Source organism: Panthera pardus, unplaced genomic scaffold, assembly GCF_024362965.1.
Source record: "Panthera pardus isolate Hobbes unplaced genomic scaffold, ASM2436296v1 HiC_scaffold_22, whole genome shotgun sequence".
NCBI classification, from domain to species: domain Eukaryota; kingdom Metazoa; phylum Chordata; class Mammalia; order Carnivora; family Felidae; genus Panthera; species Panthera pardus.
This window is the reverse complement of record NW_026526788.1, coordinates 46,851,538-46,871,203: the sequence shown is the minus strand read 5'-3', so window position 1 is coordinate 46,871,203 and position 19,666 is coordinate 46,851,538. Positions and strand designations below refer to the sequence as shown.

Here is a 19,666-nt window from a genome sequence, read left to right as displayed (position 1 = left end):
TTTATAGTCCATAAACTAAGCAGGCAGAGAGATTTGTGTTCCTGAAGAACAAGGCTGGCCCAGTTGGGCGGGGCTTCGTGTAATGGTCCATTCTCCACTAGATGGCGCTGCTTAGCCTACGCTTTGGAGGGAGTGTGTATGCACATGCGCGGGAGTGGTGAAAATGGCTTCACCCAGCTACCAGTCTCTAGTATTGGAACTCTGTTCTCCTCAATCAGCAATCAAACACCCATCTTTTGTTGTACTTTCTGTCTGGCTTCCATCCACTTTCCGCTTTTACACTGTCCATGACCAAGCCCCTGGCAGCACTTCCCTCCTGAGTTTTATCTCAGATGTGGCTATTTTTCCCAACCCCTTACTTCTGAAGCACTGCGGCTTTGACCCATTCTGCCCCTCTGTGGGAGGGTCTTACCAAGCAATGGCCGGGTGTCAGCTGCACCCAGGAACGTTCACAGGACCGTGCTGCTGCAGATGCCTGGAGACTGCAGCTGGGCACCAGCCTGCCCCAGAAAAAGTTCGCGTGATGGTGGCAGCAGCAGTGTTTCAGGGATTATGGAAAATCACGGCACACATCTGGTACATGGCTTTACCCCCAGTGACCTTGTTCCAGCCCCAGCAAATGTGGTTGTTCTCCCAGGTCCGCTGGGGCCTTTGGGGGAGCCACACAGCCTCTACCAGGTGTCCTCCCAGCAGGGGAACCACCTTTCCCCATGTGGCCCCGAAGACCTCTAGACTTCATTCTGTTTCTGGGGATTCGCCCTTCCCACCAGAGCACCACCAGGTATCAAGCTGCAGGGTTTCAGACTCTGCACTCCCCCTGTTTATAGAGTCTTAATGGAAGTTAAGCCCTCTCCTTTCTCCTTTCTCCCTTTTTAGTTCAGTCCCTGTGGCTGTTTCCACTTTTCCACTTTCTCTCCAGCTACTTTTGGTGGGGGGTGCTTTTCCCGTATTCCCCCCACCCATCTCTGTCCTCTCTCTGCAAGCAAAAACAGCTCCCTGTCCTCTGTGGCTTCTCTCTCCCCCAGTTCACTCTCGGCGATGCGTACCTCCTGAGTGCTGTGGTTCAGGTTGTGCAGCTTGTTGTGTTAATCCTCAAGTCAGTTTTCTAGGTGTGCAGGATGGTTTAGTGTTGGTCTGGCTGTATTTCATGGAGGCGAGATGCACAAAAAACTTCCATGCTGTTCCTCCATCTTGGCTCCTCCAGTGCATATCCACCTTTATCCTACATTTCCCTACTTAGGATGATGTATATTGTATGTTTTATGCAGATGTTCTATGTTGCTAAGTTATTTTCTAATTCCTTTTACTATGAGTTTTTTAAAATTATGAATGACTGTTAAATTTTACTGAATGCATTTCAATGATCTATTAGAGTGGTTCTGTAGTTTTATTCTTTAAGCTATTCATGGGTAAATGACATTTAGCTATCTTCTTTTTTTTAAGTTTTAATTTTAATTCTAGTTAGTTAACAGCATCATATTAGTTTCAGGTGTACTATACAGTGATTCAACACGTTTATACATCGCCTGGTGCTCATCATCTTCTAATATTAAACTACCTTGCATTCTCAGATAAACCTGACTTGGCCATGGGTGCAGTACTGTTAGAATTTGTTTGCTATAGTTTCATTTAGATTTCTGGATATTTATGCATGAGGAAAGTGGGCCTTTAGTTTTTCTTTATTGGATATCCAAGTCTGGTTTGGATACTAAAGTTATACTAGCCTCAGAGAATAAATAAGGGCGTTTATACAAAGAGGGAATATTCCCTTATTGGTTTTATATATGATTGAAATGATCATTTCTTTGAATGTTTGGTAGGAAATGTCTACAAAATTTTACATTCCTCTTCCCCCACCATACTTATTTTTCTGAGTGGGAATATTTTATTTTATTTATTTTATTTTATTTTTCTAAGTGGGAAGATTTTAAACTACTGCTTCAGTTAATTTAAGATTTATAAGGCTATCCAGAAATCTTATTTCTTCTTTTATTAGTTGTAGTAAGTTATACTTTTCTAAGAATTTTTATCTAAGTTTTCAAATTTATTGGAATAAAGTAGTTGATATATTCTCTGGTTACCTTTATAATGTCTACTACAGTTGTATCTACCTATTATTAATTATATATTTCTGAATTTCTCATTTTTTCATTGTTTTTACCAGAGCCTTGTCTATTTTGTTATTGTTTTCAAAGAACCAAGTTAAAAAATATATATTTATCACACTGTATTTTAGTTACCAGTTTATCAGTATCCCATTTGACTGGGGGCTCCTTGAAAGCTAGAGAGTGTCACATTCATTTTGCCTTGAAGTAGGCAACAGATTATTTGCTAAATGAATAACAAACAATATTTCTATTCAAATTGTGTGTATTTATCCATGATTATTGAGTGTTAAATCTCCAAATATGTATGTAGGTAGGTATGTATGTATTTATCTATTTATTTATTGTCAACTTAGCTAACATACAGTGTAGTCTTGGCTTCAGGAGTAGATTCCAGTGATTTATCACTTACAACACCCTGTACTCAACCCAACAAGTGCCCTCCTCAATGCCTTCCACCCATTTTCCACACCCTCCCAACCCTTCATGCCCATCAACCCTCAGTTCTCTGTTTTTAAGAATCTCTATGGTTTGCCCCTCTCTCTTCTTGTATCTTATTTTTCATTTCCTTCCCCTATGGTCATCTGTTAAGTTTCTAAAATTCCACATATTAATGAAATCATATGGTATCTGTCTTTTTCTGACTGACTTATTTTTCTTAGTATAATACCCTCCAGTTTCATCCACACTGTTGCAAAGATTTCATTCTTTTTCATTTCCAAGTAGTATTCCATTGTGTATATATACATACCACATCTTCTTCTTCTTCTTTTTTTACACTTATTTATTTTTGAGAGACAGAGCACTAGTGGGAGAGGGGCAGAGAGAGAGAGACAGACAGACAGACAGAATCCAAAGCAGGCCCCAGGCTCTGAGTTGTCAGCACAGAGTCTGACGTGGGGCTCGAACTCACAAACTGTGAGATCATGACCTGAGCCAAAGTTGGACGCTCAACCAACTGAGCCCCGACATCTTCTTTATCCATTCATCAGTTGATGAATATTTGGACTCTTTCCATACTTTGGCTATTGTTGATAGTGCTGCTATCAACATTGGGGTGCATGTGCCCCCTTTGAATCAGCACTCCTGTATCCTTTGGATAAATTCCTAGTAGTGCAATTGCTAGGTCTTGGGTAATTCTATTTTTAATTTTTTGAGGAACCTCCACACTGTTTTTCAGAATCCACAAGTATTCTATAATCTGATTTAAAATCCTCAAATTCAAAGAAGAAACTTATACCAAAGCTTTGGCTCAGCTTGTACTAAATCATTTAAAAAATTTGTAACTTTGAGGCATTTTATTATAAGAAGCTGGCACTCATACATAAACTAACAAGAACTTAAAATTCATTACACATTTACTTCATTTTTTTAGCTTGACTGTGTAGTAAATCTTTAGCTTCCTTGATTTTGGCTGCTATATAAGGAGATTCTCCCTTGTCTGGGTGATTTAAAAGGATACTTCATCAACAAGCATCTCTTTCCTTTATTGGCAGTAGGGCTTGTGCCTAATATTAATGCTGCTTCTCATTTTGTCATTTTGGGTTCAAATGCACCTCTATAATAGCCACCACTGAAAGCAGATTTTTGTAGACTTTGAAAAATTTGTTATGCTTGAGGTTCCATATATTTCATGGCTTGAAGAACATAGCAGCCTGCAAATCCTGCAGCAGCCATGGTCAGTCCAACTGCTGCCCCTATACTGGCCATGATTCTGGCTCAGCTCCCTGACCTCCACTGAGCACAAGCATGTGGTCAAAGAACCAACTTTTGCTTTTTTTTTAGCTTCTCTGTTATTTTTTGTTTTCTCCTTCCTTGATAGTTGTCTTATCTTGGTTACTTTCTTTGAGTTTACTCTTCAGCTCTTTTTCCTACCTTTTTTTTTTAAAGTTTTTTTTTTTTATTTTTGAGAGAGAGAGGGAGAGAGGGTATGTGCATGCATGTGCATGGGGGAGGGGCAGAGAAAGAGAGAGAGAATTCCAGAAGGTTCCACACTGTCAGCACAGAGCTCGACGTGGGGTTCGATCTCACAAAACACAAGTTCAAAACCTGAGCCAAAACCAAGAGCCAGATGCTTAACCAACTGAGCCACCCGGGTGCCCCACTTTTTCTTACTTTTTAAGAAAAAAGTACACTGAAGTGTACACTTAGCTCATCAATTTTCAGTCTTTCTTCTTTTCTGATGTATTTTAAGGTATAAATTTTCCTCAAAGTATCACTTTTTCTGTATCCCAGAGATTTGGTATGAAGTGTCTTTATTATCATTCTGATCTAAGTATTTCTAAATTTTCATTATTGTTTTTTCTTTGACCCAAGAATTTTAGAATAATGTAATTCTTTGATTCTGGAATATTCCTAATTATTTTCTCTTTGAATAGTACTTTCCTCCATTGTCTCTAACCTCTTCTTCCTGAACTTCTACATGTATCTTCCTTGTATTTTTATTTCTTTCTTTATAATATTAAACATATCTATTTTACAGCTTCTGTCTGAGTCATCTTTTCTTTCCAGTCTTTGTGGTATTCACTCTGATGTTTGCTTTATCTGCTGCTTTCCCTCTTGTGAACTATTTCTTGTGCTGTTTGTATTTTTTGACTGTGAGCTCATCTTTAATAGAGTGTTTTCCCTCTGTCTCCCCTTTGTGGAAGGTGGTTTTGTATTGGACTCTGCTGAGTCCCTTTGGATCTTACTGACCCAGGAAATTAAAAAAAAAAAATTATTGGCTTAGAATTCTTGCTTTGCAAATAAGTTGTATAAACTCAGGCTCCACATCTACACATGACACACATTTATAGTTTAATTTCTCATGGATGTCTTTTTTCCATCATCTATAGCCCTGAGTGAATGGCATGGTTCCTCAGTGCTCCCCTAGGATGATAGGAAGAGTTTTTCTAGTCTTTTTATTGTTGTTGTTGTTGTTAGAGTTGGGACACTTCTATGAGGTTTGGATTTTGTGCAGGGAGTTTAGCTGCATCTTCTATCTTGCATGAGCTGAGGTCATGTTCTCTCAACTTGCAGCGGTGGTAAACCCTGCTGTTAGCCACTGGAATTTGTGTCTTGTCTGACACATCTTTAACTCCTGCTCACTGTTCTGTTTTAGGCCTTCTTCTCCTTCTCCTTCTCCTTCTCCTTCTCCTTCTCCTTCTCCTTGTGCTTCTCCTTCTCCTACTCCTTCTCCTCCTCCTCCCCCTCCTCCTTCCCCTCCTCCTTCTTGTAATGTGAGGATTTCTTTTCTTTCTTTTGAATTTGACTATATATTTCAAAGAATTTTCTCTGTGCATATGTTTTTATAGGTAGAAGGGCCCTTCTGGATCAGTTCAATCTCCCGTTTTGTTGTTCTTTAATATAAGAAATAGAGACAGGGGCACCTGGGTGGCTCAGTCAGTTTAGCATCTGACTTTGGCTCAGGTCTTGATCTCACGGTTTGTGGGTTTGAGCCCCACATCAGGCTCTGTGCTGACAACTCAGAGCCTGGAACCTGCTTCAGATTCTGTGTCTCCCTCTCTCTCTGTCCCTCCCCTATTCATGCTCTGTCTCTCAAAAATGAATAAACATTAAAACAAAAAGAAATAGAGATCAAGGACAGAACCCTGGGGTCCAATATCACGTAAGGGACAGAAATAGGAAGTGAAACCCCCAAGGAGATGGAAGAAACAGAAGGAATAGAACAAGGAGAGACCTGGCCCTTAGAAGAAGGAGAGCAGTTTTTAGAAAGGTTCTCTTATTTGATATGAGGCCAGCTTTCCCAGAGATGGCATATTGTTTATCCTGCAGACTCAAAAGGCCTCCTTGGAAGGAAAACTCAGAGAACTATAAAAGGAAGGAGATCAGCTGAATTTATAAAGGGAATGAAGGGCACTAGTTCCCGCCCCCCCCCCATCAGGGATTAATTTGGAAAATTCTGGTTCTTCTTGTGAACCTGGGAGGGACTCTTCTCTGCCTTTTTAACTAAATGTACCAACATCCACCTCACGGAGACTCCAGAGACAACAAGGAGGGAGTTGCATTAGTTTGTATGTTGGGGGCTGGCTTGCCTGTTTGTATTCTTCTCTCTCTATTTTCTTCATCTTGTTATTTTAGGGCCACGTGTGATCTGTGTGCTAAATAAGAGCAAGCTGACATTACTCTGACCCTGTTCGTTCCTAACCCCACCATTCCTCCTGGAATATTCTTAGCCGTTGTCTTTTTGGATAATGCCTTTTCTGCTTCCCAAGTATACAAATTCAGACATGTTAAGGTTCCTTTTAGGCTCTGATTGGAAAGCATTTGGAAACCCAGTTCTGGTTCTGTGGATTTTTGTGGCTGCAGAGGGGATCTTGCAGCTTGGAATGTATCTTTGGGCTGTGCAAGGTGAAGGAACCTGTGTGCAAGTATCTGTGAGCCTGCAGTGAGCGATTTTTACGTCACTTTCTAAGTTTTCAAACAAGGACCATCTGTGTCATCTCACCACAGTCCTGGAAATGGGTGGTGCTGGTGTCAACATCCGCACTTCACAGATGAAGAAACAGGGCTAGAGAGGTGAAGCAACATCCCCAGCGTCCATGGCAAGTTAGAGATAGAATTGGATTTACAGTCTAGGCATCCCATCTCTGAGTCTGGCATTTCCCCCTCCATTCCATTCTGCTACGCATGTTTGTGGAGGCTTAAGTGGAGACACTGATCTCTACACCCAGGTTTCTGCCAATGTGATCACAAACAGCCCGTGAAGCCCCTCTGCCCCTCACCCTTTCCCCATGCCACATGGTAGGAGAGACTCAAGTTCCTTCCTCCCTTTCTCTCCTGGTCCCTGTACCTTTCAGACATCCACTGCTGCTGCTGACGGACCTCAGACAATGCCAAATGAATTGTTAACCCAGCTCACAGAATTTACAACAAAATTTTTATAGCATTTCTGGGTAGAAACAATGGCTAACACCATCTTTCTTGGCATTACTTTTTATTGAATACAGGCTTACAGTCTTTAAATATTTTGAATATAGTACTTTCAATATACAGTCCTTTAGTCATACATATATTTCTTTAAAGCACAAAACTATAACTTAAAATTGAAAGACTATAAATACACATGTATATATTGCCATAAATCTAGAACAATTTTATAAAAATAGAACTCAAATGTCAACTTTATATATTTTGGCAACTTAGCAGTATTGTAAGGTGGCCACAAGCATTTTTATTATGCATCACTGCCCTGAAATGACTGTCTTCAGATTTCATTCTCCATCTCTCTGGGGACACTTGAAACAGTCTCCATTACCAGGGTCCCCCAGAGATGCCCATGGCGATGGCTCAGCATTGCCTTTGCATAAAGACTCAGGGCATCCACCTGTTCTTGGAGGGGGAAGACCAGCTTCCAGATTCTTCCTCAGAAAGAGGAGGTATTCCCTCCTGCCAAATGTCCACAATCCTACACTTCTTAAAGCCCTCACAGTGTATGGTTGATATTTGAATATACAGACTCAGTTTCCTTTAGAGAATGACAGACGTGAGCTTGGTTCTTTCAAACCAGTGTAAAAGTTTGAAATAACTTCACCTGAACAATGCCTGCTGGGGTAACATCATACTGACAGTGGACACCAGAGCCCAACTGCTTGTGCAAGGCCCTTTACAGACATGATCTGCAATCCTCAAAGCATTGCAAAGTTGGGACATTCTTGTCCCCATTTGATGATGGAGGGAATTGAGTCTCTGGATATTTAGGTCTCTTGGTCAGGTCAGTGGGGTTGCCAGACCCCAAAATCAAATGTCCAGAAATCCGTGGAGGGAAATCAGAAGAGAAATCAGATCTGTACTGTGGTCATTTGGTGAGAACAGACAAGTGGTTTTGGGTCAACTTACATCAGGTGGACAGAAATTCCCCAGACATTCTCAGGACTCTTAGAATGCTACTTCCCAAGGGGAGCAGGAAGGTGGAGGTCTGTAGGAGTATGCACCTACAGACCAGTGACTTTGAAGGGCAGTGAAGAATCTCCTAGATTATCCAACAGAAATCCTCAATCTAAAACCAGGGCTCAAGGAATTTACTGTTCTGGGCGGTTTGTGTTTTCAGAGCTGAACAAAGGTCCCCCATCGCAGCCCTGCCTACTTCAATACTGGTCAAAGTGCAGAAAGCTTGCATGGTTGTCCAAAGGGACATGTGCAGGGTCCCTGGGCTAGAGTGCAGAGCTCAGAATGCCTCAGAGCACAGTGGGAATGGGGCGAGGGGTATTTGCAGGAATCTCCTACTGGTTGCACAGCAGAAGTTAGTGGTGAGAGCCAAGCTCTGTGCCTCCTCTGGACAGAGACAGGCTGCCTCATCTGTTTGCAGTGTGGCCTTTCTACTTCCTTGCCTTTTAGATTTACTATAAAAATAGTCCCCAACAGGAAGTGATTCTCATATCTTCTTGGTGATCACAATCTCTCGGGACCACCTTAACTTTGGCTTTGTGCACTCTCCACCCCTCCATCAGGGTTGTCTCTGGATACAGCCATTCCCTCCTCCTGGCCCCACTCCCCACCAGCTGTCTCCTCTCCCCACCCTCCCCTGCTGGGGGCAAGGAGAGTCCTGTTCTGCACTCCTCTTCATGGGGTTTAGTTGGAATCCCTGGGTAACATCCTCCACATAAAGGGGCCCAGCTGTCTGCAGGTGTCCTGCTTGGATCACTGAGACAATTTTCTGAAATTAATTATACGGTAGTTTTCTTAAAATCCTCTCTTAAAAATGAATAAAACAAGGAGTGCCTGAGTGGTTCAGTCGGTTAAGCATCTGATTTAGATTCAGGTCATGATCTTGGGGCTCATGAGTTCAAGCCCCATGTCGGGCTCTGTGCTGACAGCTCAGAGCATGGAGCCTGCTTCAGATTCTGTGTCTCCCTCTGTATCTGCCCCTGCCCTGCTCACTCTATCTCTCTCTCTCTCTCTCTCTCAAAAATGAATAAACATTAAAAAAATTTTAAAGATGAATAAAACAAAACAAATGAACAATAACAACAGAAAACCCCCAAAGTAACCCTCTCCTCTGTAGAAGGCAGATCACCTATAAGGGCATGATTCCTGTGAAGGGGAGTGGGGAAGGAACCAGAAAAAAAAATGTGAGTGGCAGGATCCTTGGGGACGTAGACTGGTTCTCCCCCCCCATCCCTGCTGCTTGGTGGGCACTGTGCTGCTTACTCTGCTGGACTGTCCTTAATGCCCCCCCACCCCAGGGAAGCAGAGAGCAATACCACTCTAGGGCAATGGCAGATGGTTCTTTTTCCCCTTTCAAAATAGCAGGACCAGATTTTCCAAACTCAATGGAAGACTGCCCCTAGGAGATGAGATGAAAACCAGGAGACATGTGGTTTTGGGCCTGGGTCACTACATTTTAAAATAACTTGGGCTGTGTGTGTGTGTGTGTGTGTGTGTGTGTGTGTGTAGGGGAGGGGGTGTTTACAGCACTGTCTGGCTCAGTGCAGGCCACCCTGAATGCCATGATCAGACTGCTGTGAATCTGAAAACAAAGGCCCCTACTCTTCCCCCCAAAAAAGAGGTAATGACCTGGAGTTAGCCTCTTTCTTCATGATTCATGTAGGGACACTGCATGTAATAGGTTGACTCATTCTTTTTTGGGGTCAAAAATCTCACCTGGACATACTAGGTCCTGCTAGGGTAGCAAACACCAACATTAAGCTTCTGATACCACACAGGGAAGGCAGTGTAGACTTCCCCATCTCACCAAGGCTGCCTCAGAGCCAGGCCAGTCTTATTTCCCAGTACACAGGCTAGAGGTAACCTTGGTAAATAATGACAATTCCCATGAGTAATGAGGGACACTTTCCTCCTAACACTCCTGCTTTGTGTGATGCCTCAGTGTGGTCTCTGTGTTGGGCCCTGAGGATGGGAGCTACTAAAAGCTGGGGAGAGGGTGGGAAGCAGGGGTTTGGCAGGGTCTAGCAGCGGCAGAATGCTGGGTTTGGGGAGGTGAAATCTAGTGGCAGGAGTCAAGGTTGGTGCCCTTGAATGGGCCTTGTTGCTTTTTCTTGTGTTGCCAATGGCTTGCCCACCATAGACTGTGACAGACTACACAGGTCCCGCATTTCAATGAGGCTTTCTTCTACCGCTTTTGCAAACTTGGTAGAAGATGTCTCTTTGCAGCCATGAAAGCTGGAGATGCAGAAAAGGATGCTCTCTGGCTGGGGGTTGTAGCAGGCCCCGTACCCGTCAGGCACCACGGGACCATAGCAGCAAAACATCTCCATGGTTGTGGGCACCTAGAGGAGAGGACAGGTCAGAAGTTGCTTGTCCTGAAATGTAACCTGCGAACTTGCTAGAATGCAGGGCGTTTCAACAACCCAGAGGCCTCAACGGGATATTTGCTTCTCTTTTCCACCTGGGCGTTTGACTGAATTAACCAAATGAACCAATTGCTTCAGCATGGTTGGCCACAGGCAGAGTCATAAAAACAAACCTATCTAACCACACGATGTCAGAAGAAGAGGGTCCATAAGCCACTCCCTGGTAGGAAATGTGCTGTACTTGTAGAGTCAAAATCTCCCAGAGTGACCTGTGCTGGGTCTCAGGCTGAGACTCTCCTTCACCGGGAAGGCTGTTTGAGGCACTGAGGCAATCAGGGTAATTAACTCAATGGGACCCTGGTGGTACCCAACAGTTAGATGGCTTCCCAGAGGGAGTAATTTATGAACAGAAGGAAATCTGGCCTGTCTTCTTTGTCGATTTTCCCCACATCCTTAATTACTGTCAGTATTGCCTGGCTGGTCTGATTTTCTCCCCATAGCCCCGCCATGCACAATTACCCAGCATTGGGCATTTCAAAGAGTGCCATCAACTGGAGTTTTAGTTATGCACCTAATACATTTTGAATTCAGAGTGCTGAGATTTTGTAATCGGGATCACAAATCAGGAAAATGTGTCTCTGAAGGCCTTCAAGCCATAAATGTTCATTTCTAGTTGGGAGGGAAAAAACACCAAACCACCACACCCCAAATTAATTTTATTAGCTGGTCTTACGGGGAAAATAAAACACATTCTTGAGTACTTGCAGGATGGGGTTTGTTTTAAACCTAAGGTTTCTGGTGCTCTGTAGTTGGGCCTTCAGAAATGACAGCGGCCATTTTAATGGGGCAGAACAAACCATTAGTCTTGCTAATAGAGTCACCTCATTGTGAGATAAATTTGCCGTGCAACAGCTGAAGGCCGTAAAACCATTCCAAAGCACTTTTTCCCCACGGATGGTTTCCTGAAGAATTTATGTTGTTGCGTCCTGCCCTCGTTTATTCACGTCTACGAGCTCACTGCCGTAATGACAAAATCAAATTACTGAGTGGGCTTTTATCCTCAAACACAACTTTGTCAGCCCCTTTTATTGCCCATGTCCAGCCTTTAGCAGATGAGGTAGAGTTTTAGTAAGCTGACTTTTGGGGGTTTATTTTCCTTCCTAAACTGCTGCCTTCTCTAGTGGATTTCATTCTCTCCAACAGTGGTCCTCCAACAGAGGGAGGATGTAGCACTAGTGAGGAGATGCTGGGATGGCAGCCAATCACCTGCTGTTGGCCACACAGACCTTTATAATAATGTCTGTGACCTGATTAGAGGATCCTGTCCATGCCAGGCACTGGGCTAGGCTTTCTACCCACATCGTCACCTCTTGTTGAGTCAGGACTTCACTCTAGTCCTATTGGGCTTCAGAACCTGTGGCCAGCATGGTGGAACACTACCCCTCTAGTAACAGATTAAAGGTAATAAGCAGTAATGATTAGGGCACCAGTACCCATCCAATCCACCTCTGCCAAGGTGGCGCCCATGATTACACCCATTTAGGCAGTGGGGAAACCAGCACTCTGAGCATTTAAGTCATTTTGCAAAAGGTCATGCAGCTTGTAAGAAGCAGATCTGGGACTTGCCTGACTCCAACCAGTGAGCTGTAGTCACTTGGTTACACCAAGTGGCTTTTTAGAAAGCGCACTGGTTACACTAAATGGCCCCTTGGGTGACAGCTGCACTAGGGCTGTACCTGGCTGGTTGAGAGGATGAACCGGTTACTCATCAGGTATGTTTCATCCGTGAACATCTCGGGCAACTCCTTGCACATGTCCCGGGCCAGCTCCCGCAGCCCCAGCAAATGATTGTCGATGGCCATCCCTGTTATGGCCTGGGTAGTTAGGGACAAAGAACAGGACATAAGAATGGGCTCCCCTGCCCTCCCCCTTCTCTCTAGTCCACAATGCTAATGGTGACTGCAAGGGTCAAGGCTTGCACTTACCCAGTGCTTGCTGCAGACGGTGGGTGTCAGTGGCCACCCAGGACTGACCACTTTACTACTCAGCCTCTGCTTCTTGGACCCTTCCTATGTGCACAGGGCGAGTCCAGAGCAGGCTGGGTTCTAACATGAGCATGTCTGAGTTAAAGGTCTATGAGTCTGAGTATCCCTCACCTCTCAATCCCAGCATGGTCACCGCTCTAAGTGGAAGAGGTGGGCCAGGCCATCCCCAGTAACTTCATAGGTAGGAGAAGAGTTTGGGGAGAAGGATGGGTTCTGTGCCCTGTGGACGGATGGGGAGGGGTGCCCTGGGATATCACTGGACAGACTCTCACCACAACTAATACTTTATCCTCCAGCAGAAGTCCAATGAGTGAGTGATAGAGGACATTAAGGTCTGTTTCTAAATCTTGGTTGCTATTTCATGGGCCCAGAATCAGCTCAACTAAACTGGATTATAATCTAAGAAATCATTTTGAGACAGAAACTAGACATCTTAGCAGAGTCTCAGCTGATGTTTGCAAGAGGAAAGCTTGTTGAATGTAAAAAGATTTTTTTCTTTTTATCATAAGACACTTGAATTCTTATCAAAGGATAAAATATAGCAGTGGGGACTCCAGGATTTCTACGGAAGAGGAACTCAGAAGTGGTGGTATGGCCGGTAGTGGGGCCGGGGCACTCATTTCATATCCTTCCCACTTGAGGTGGCATGTGTAGCATGCACGCTCGTTTCACTTGGATTACATGTTTATTTGGGGCAATTATGGGAAGTGATGGAGACTTGGGGGCCACTTCTGGCCTATAGTAGTGACCTCTGGGTCCACATCAGGGTAATTGTAAATCATAGGGGGTTCACAGTTGCATAAGATGCCCACTTAGTTGTTAGAGCCCCAGCGAGGAGGAAACCTCCATCACAATGAACTCTGTTCAAGTTTACAAGGCACGCTTTGGGATTTGACAACTGTTCTTTCTCAGTACAGAATGAACGCATAAAGATGACTCAGAGGCCCCAGTCTCTTCCAGTGCACCTAATTATAGGTTAAAAGACATGTCACACAACCTCAGCTCACTTTAGACGTGCCCTGTTAGAACAGAGGGGAAGAACTATGAGCCTATCTTTGAAGTGGGCGTACTTCTAATTTCTCTGGTTACCTCTGTGTCATCGCTGATTGGTGGCAGATCTGGAGAAGCAGCCACTCTCTGCAGCAGCCACCCACCCATCTTCACCACCTCAAGCTCACTGTGGCAACTGGGGTTGATTTAACAGATTGTTTGGATTAAGGCCACAAGTAGTAATGAGTAGAATGATTCATCACTCAGTCTTTCTTTCATTCATTCAGGGAATCTTACTTGAGCACCCACTGTGTGCCCAAGCTACTGGGTGCTGGGAGTGTGCGTGCTACAAAGGAAAAGCATAAGGTGCTGTGAGAGTCTGTGATGGGGCATCTGGCGCACACCTGCTCCTTCACTGGGATGTCCTTTCTCCACAACCATTCCCAAATACACCTGCCAGGGAGCTGGAGCTGCCTTTGCTTCTTTCCCCCATCCCTTACCCCATGTCACCAACCAGGCACCAGATTAACCTTCAAAGCATCCTTATAGCTCTTTCCTTCCCACCCCATCTCTTTTATTTAGCTGTTCCCACAACTTAAAATAGTTAACACAGCAGAAACCTAGGGCAATGCTCTAGAGGATTTTTTTAAAGTTTTTTTTTATGTTTATTTATTTTGAGAGAGAGAGAGAGAGAGAGAGAGAGAGAGAAAGCGAACAGGAGAGGTAGAGAGAGAAGGAAAGAGAGAATCCCAAGAAGGCTCTACACTGTCAATGCAGAGCCGGATGCGGGGCTCGAACTCACGAACTGTGAGACCATTCCTTGAGCCAAAATCAAGAATCAGAGGTGAGGCACCTGGGTGGCTCAGTTGGTTAAACATCTGACTTTAGCTCAGTTCGTGATCTCATGGTACATGAGTTCTAGCCGTGCATTGGGCTTTCTACTGTCAGTGCAGAGCCAGCTTCAGATCCTCTGTGCCTGCCTCTCTCTGCCCCACGTCTGCTCGACTTTATCAAAAACAAATACACATTAAAAAATAAATTAATTAATTAAAAAGGAGTCAGATGCTTAATTAACTGAGCCACCCAGGCACCCCAGAATGATTGTCAGTTAATATATTGATCACCAGTGCAAGTAGTAGTTTATCCTCTGTTGTTTGTATGCAAATGATGGCTCTGCCATGCTAGAAAATAAACTATTTCTCTAAATAAGGGAACATTTTCCTTAAAATTTTGATTTCACTATTAATTTTCAGCAAAGCCTTTTTATTCATAGGCAATATGAATAAATAGAAAATAAGAAGGCAAAATCAGCCCTTGGTGGGAATAAATACTGCCTCACCTGCGATCATGCAAGGTGTGCAAGCCACCCCAGTTTGCCAGGCTTGGCCACCATCTCTCACATTTGACTTGTCTTGTATAAACTCTAAAGTGCTATAACATATTTGCTATTATTATCATTTTTTTTTTTCAAAGACCATTCGTCGTATTCTTGTAAAATCCATGTAAAAACAAGTGCTCTGTTGGGGCGCCTGGGTGGCTCAGTTGGTTAAGCATCCAACTTCAGCTCAGGTTATGATCTCGCAGTTTCTGAGTTTGAGCCCTGCATTGGGCTCTCTGCTGTCAGCACAGAGCCCACTTCAGATCCTCTGTCTCCATCTCTCTCTCCCCCTCCCCAACTTGTGCTCCATCCCTCTAAAAAATAAATAAACATTAAAAAAAAAAAAAAGAGTGCCATGTTATCTAGTATCTAAAAATAAGAAAAAGGAGGCTCTGAGAGGCATGGCCTTGGCCAAGCCACTGGGCCCAGCTCTCACCCAGGTCCTGTGCCACGGCCCTACTCTTGAAGGCCCCGCTCTGGGCACAGCCCACAGTCATGAGTTCACCTGAGAGGGGGCGCCACATCACTCACCATGACTGTGTACTCAGTCTGGGCTCGGATGGCATCCTTCAGGAGCAGCAGCTTCTCCGAAGCCTGTCGACAAACCAGAGATGGGGCTTTAAAGGGCTACTCAGTGGCAAGCTAAAGGAGCTGGTTGTCACGGAGCCCAGCCAACAGGCAGCCCACCGCTGCCCCTCTGGCCTCCTGGAGACTCTTTAGACAGAGCAGGACTCACCGGCACAGCAGCCTTGTGGTCAGTGATGGCTCTCACAAAACTCAGCGCCTCTGGAGTTGCCGATCGAATGTTGTCCACGCGGCCCTCCTGGAATCGGCGAATGGACGCGCTCTCATAGGTGGGGACGAGTCTCCTGTGGAGCCTGCATAAGATGCAAGATGAATGGCAAATGGTGATGCAGTCTCAGGAAACCATAAACGTTGAAAGAAAAATAGCCTCGGCAGGCTTTATTTTTACAGTCCTGACTCTACTTGGCATAGTATTTCATTTTAATGTTAATAGAATTCTGGAGGAGATTTCCCAAAGAGGAGTGTTGGGGAGTTGCTAATATGACTTTCATACATTTGGTGACACTGTGTGGATATAAAATAAAGAAGTGACTGGTAACTTTTCAAAAAACCCCAGTCTGGTGGGGAACCTAGAATTTTCTTCAAGATCTGATGAGTGTTTGATTAATAGCATAGAATGGAATAATTGTGCAATTAATCATTCACACCCTTGAGGGAATCCTGTTTTATTTAGAACAATTCAAGCGTGACCTATGGATGGAAGCAGGGAGGGGGCTTCAGTGGTCATGAGTGGAAACTGCAGCACAGGCCCGCCTGTTCAGGGGCAGCACCTGTGGGCACCATGGCTGTGCCTCTCCTCCCTGACGTCTGGGACAGGAGCCGCTCCCCACACCAGCCAGGGAAAGTCCTTTCATTAGGCATGGGAGCCGTGAGCACTCCTAGGCTTGCATACCTGGCTGGCACACATCTTTCTCACCAGTCAGTAAAGTCTTTGGTGTTGGGGGTGGGGAGGAGAAAGACACAGAATCACAGAGGGGCAGTGACAGCCCAAAGTCACATGCAAGTCATGGTCCTGCATCTTGGCCTTGTCAGGGCATGTACCTCCCATGCTGGGTAAGCTCTAGGAGGAGAAAGGCCAAGTCTGATTCAGCACAGTGCTTTGTCCTGAAACTTGGTGAGAAGGTCAATCAACTTCCTGTACATTTATGCCTCATTTCCCCAAGGAGAAAGGACTCTGGCAGGGAGCTCATTTCTTCTATCTCTATGGCCCCAGGAGGCAAATGCCATGCTGAGCACAAAAGTAGATGCCATCACTGGCTAATCACTGATCAACCCCAATTTAGGCAGCTTCCAGGCTTCTGCAGACTCTAGGGGCAGATTAAAAAAATTTTTTTTGTTATGGCTTAGACTCTTGAAGAATGTTCTCCATGAGAAGCAGATCCTATTTGGGCTACTCACAGGAGCCTTTGGCCACATCCACTGCTGGCCACATCCAGTGCAACAAAGATCATTAAGGGTGGAGGAGGCGGAGCTTTGTACAGGGTCCACTAGCCCCCTCCTAGATTTGGGTCCGAAGTGCTCTCTGAACTAACACCTGCCGCATCTCTGGTTGTGGTTCCAGCAGAACCTTGACCTCATGGCCCATTTGAGCCATGTTCCAGTATCAGAATGGCGACCGCGGTTCCAGACACCAGGACCTGCCACAGCTCAATGCCAGCGAGGCCTTTGTGTCCCCTCGATGAGCACAGACCTCGTGTGGGGTGACATCAGCCTTCCCCAAGGAGTCCCAATGCTCTGAATGGCCGTAGCCACTTTCCTTCCCTGTGAGTTACCACCCCTCCAGGGGAAACTGGGATCTGGGTTGCTGTGTCCACACGAGTGCTGTCAACCCTTGCCCCAGCCTTATCGCAAGGTCACTTTATGCTCCCCCCCCCCCCCCCCCAGTATATGGCAAAATGCAGGCAGGTCCTGGTGGGGTAGTGCTATTTATCACCTATGCTGGCTGATGAGTGCTGCTCCAGGAGCACTGGAGCCTGCAGGAGCCGGCCTTGTCTTTAGGATGATCCACTTTGCATTTTAGTTTCAGCCTCCTATCAAAGACTGCTTGGGCTCCCTGCCTTCAACCCTTACTCCCTTACTCCCTACTTTGCTGCCAACACAGGGCTACCACCACAGGGACTTCTCTAAGCTGCAGACCTGACTGTGCCGCCCCCCAGATAAAACTCCTGTCGTGTATTCTCACATCTGTGACTCAGCCCCTGATGCCTACTCTGTGCCGGGTGTGTGAGAGATACCCAGAGTGTCAGGCTTGGGAGAGACAGGCTAGAAAACAAAAATCAACAAATCAACAAAGAAGGTAGCTCACACAAACAACTGCTATGAAAGAAAAAGAGGACACAATGGGATAGGCTAGAGAGCTGGATGGCGAGGGCCTGAGGTGGCTGCTTTAGATAAGGGGGTCAGGGCAGGCCTCTGAGAGCTGACACCAGAGCAGACCCCGGGAGAGGGGAGGAGGTGGCATGTGAAGAGTGGTGATGGCAACAGGTGGGTGGGCGGAGGCACAGCCAGAGCAAAGGGCTTGGGAGGAGGGCCCCAGTAGAGGCCAGTTCACAGGGAGACTTTCTAAGCCTGGACTTTGTTCTAAACATGGTGGAAAACCATTGGGAGGGTTCAAGGTGGTGAGTGATAGGATTTGATTTGCATATTTCAACGTTTTGCAAAGATGGGAGTGGAGGCAGAGACCCTGGGGGAGCATGCTGCAGTTAAGCAGCACCAGATGATGGGGGCGGGGGAGGGGCCGATGGTGATGGAGAGGGAAAATGGGGGGTGGGGGGGAGAGGTTCTGAGAGACATCTGGAGGATGACATGGTGGTGTCACAGGTGGGGAATGAGAGACAGGGACAAATCAAATATGAGTTCAGATTCTTTGACTTGACCCACAGTGGGCAGGGGTGGGGGGTATGCTGGTTCCATGTCCTTATAAAGAAACAGGGCACAGCCAGAGGCTGGGTGAGGGCAAGAGTAGGAGCGGCCTCCATCACCCGCGTTGTTAGCTCAGTATTCTGGCGCTTTGAGCTCTGTGCACCTGTGCCATCACTCGGGCAAATTCCTGACTTGATGTCTTTCCTTCTCTTTTCTGAGGCTGGATTCACACTTTGATGAAGTGGCACCTTCTTTCATGCAGCCTGCTCTGGTCCTCCCATCTCCTAGGCCCGCAGGAAGTCATTCCTCCCTCTAGGATGCTTCTAGACCCTAGAGTCTAGGGCAGCTTGTCAGTTAGCCTGCCTGTGCAGTGTCATTCCGCCAGCAGGCTTTGCTCACCTGTAGAAGGCCAGCTGGAGGGCCACCTGAATGAAGGCATCAGGACTGCATTTCTGCTTCTTAATGAATGTTTTCCCAAAGATGTCAAACTTATAAACAGTAAAGTCGAGATTCTTTACTATTCTGTGGCAGAAGAAGAAGAGGTGCTATTACATGCAAAATGGAATGCACACACCACAAAGTCTAACCAAGTTGCTCAAGCTTGGTGTACAACCTAGTGCTCTGGAAGTTGAGGACACAGTCCTTGCCCACCAGGAACATATCGGGTGTCAGAGACAGGCCTTGACATACAGAAGTGGCAGAGGGCATGCCAGACCAGGGATCCCTGAGCTGAAGGTGAGGCTTGGCCAGGCAGGGCAGTGGCCCTGTTCTGGTGGTAGGGGAGGGGCCTGGGAGCACAGGGGCCTGAGAGGCATTTGCATGGGCAGGGAGAGCAGTGTCCTCAAACAAAATCCTAGAAGCCTCTTGCCCACAGAAGCAGGCCTGAAGGAGGCCATTCATTTGACCTGTTTGGGAAGGTGTGTCCCACATCGTCAGACTCTTTTGGCATCCTGGCTATTCTGCCAGACTGGGCATGCCACCTTTGCCCAGGGAAAAGCCTATTTCTGAGATGGCTGTAAGCCATGTCTCTTCACAGAGACTCTTCCCTGTTGTGCTATGAGAGGAAGACCTGGGGCCTCCCTGTTGGTCATGGCCACCCCAGCAAGGGCTGCTCTTCTGGGCTTGGCCGCTGACTATAAACCCCAGGAACTATTACTGAGCCTCTCATGGCATGCCCAGGTCCTTACTGCCCATGAGTCACTGTCAGAGTAACAGGTAGATTCCCTGAGTCTACACTGAGACCCTTGAGTACCTGTCATCCCCTATTGACCAGTCTCTTCCTTCATGAGTTTGGGGTCTGGGCTGATTGTCCGTTGCAACATGGTCCGGCAGGGTCCACACCATCTGTCCACTGGCCATAAGTGAACACAGAGCCTTGGGCAGGCAACCCCAAGCCTCCATGCACATACTTCCTCAGGTCACAGATGCTGCCTGCCTGCCCTTCCTTGA

At 45.8% G+C, this 19,666-nt stretch overlaps 1 protein-coding gene and 1 pseudogene across 1 annotated transcript in view; both read right to left on the bottom strand.

Moving 5' to 3' along the window:
- Positions 1 to 3,463: 3,463 nt before the first annotated feature.
- Positions 3,464 to 3,815, bottom strand: LOC109264256 (mitochondrial import inner membrane translocase subunit TIM14-like; annotated as a pseudogene).
- A 3,209-nt stretch (positions 3,816 to 7,024) lies between these two features.
- The window catches only part of CHAT (choline O-acetyltransferase), a 44,854-nt gene continuing 32,212 nt past the window's right edge, over positions 7,025 to 19,666 (bottom strand). Inside the window, exons 10-14 of the mRNA XM_019444913.2 lie at positions 18,617 to 18,739; positions 15,507 to 15,648; positions 15,302 to 15,364; positions 12,094 to 12,231; positions 7,025 to 10,333 (exon numbers count right to left, since the gene is read on the bottom strand). Coding sequence (XP_019300458.1) covers positions 10,064 to 10,333; positions 12,094 to 12,231; positions 15,302 to 15,364; positions 15,507 to 15,648; positions 18,617 to 18,739 — 736 coding nt within the window. The 3' untranslated portion in view covers positions 7,025 to 10,063. The remainder of the gene's footprint in view (positions 10,334 to 12,093; positions 12,232 to 15,301; positions 15,365 to 15,506; positions 15,649 to 18,616; positions 18,740 to 19,666) is intronic.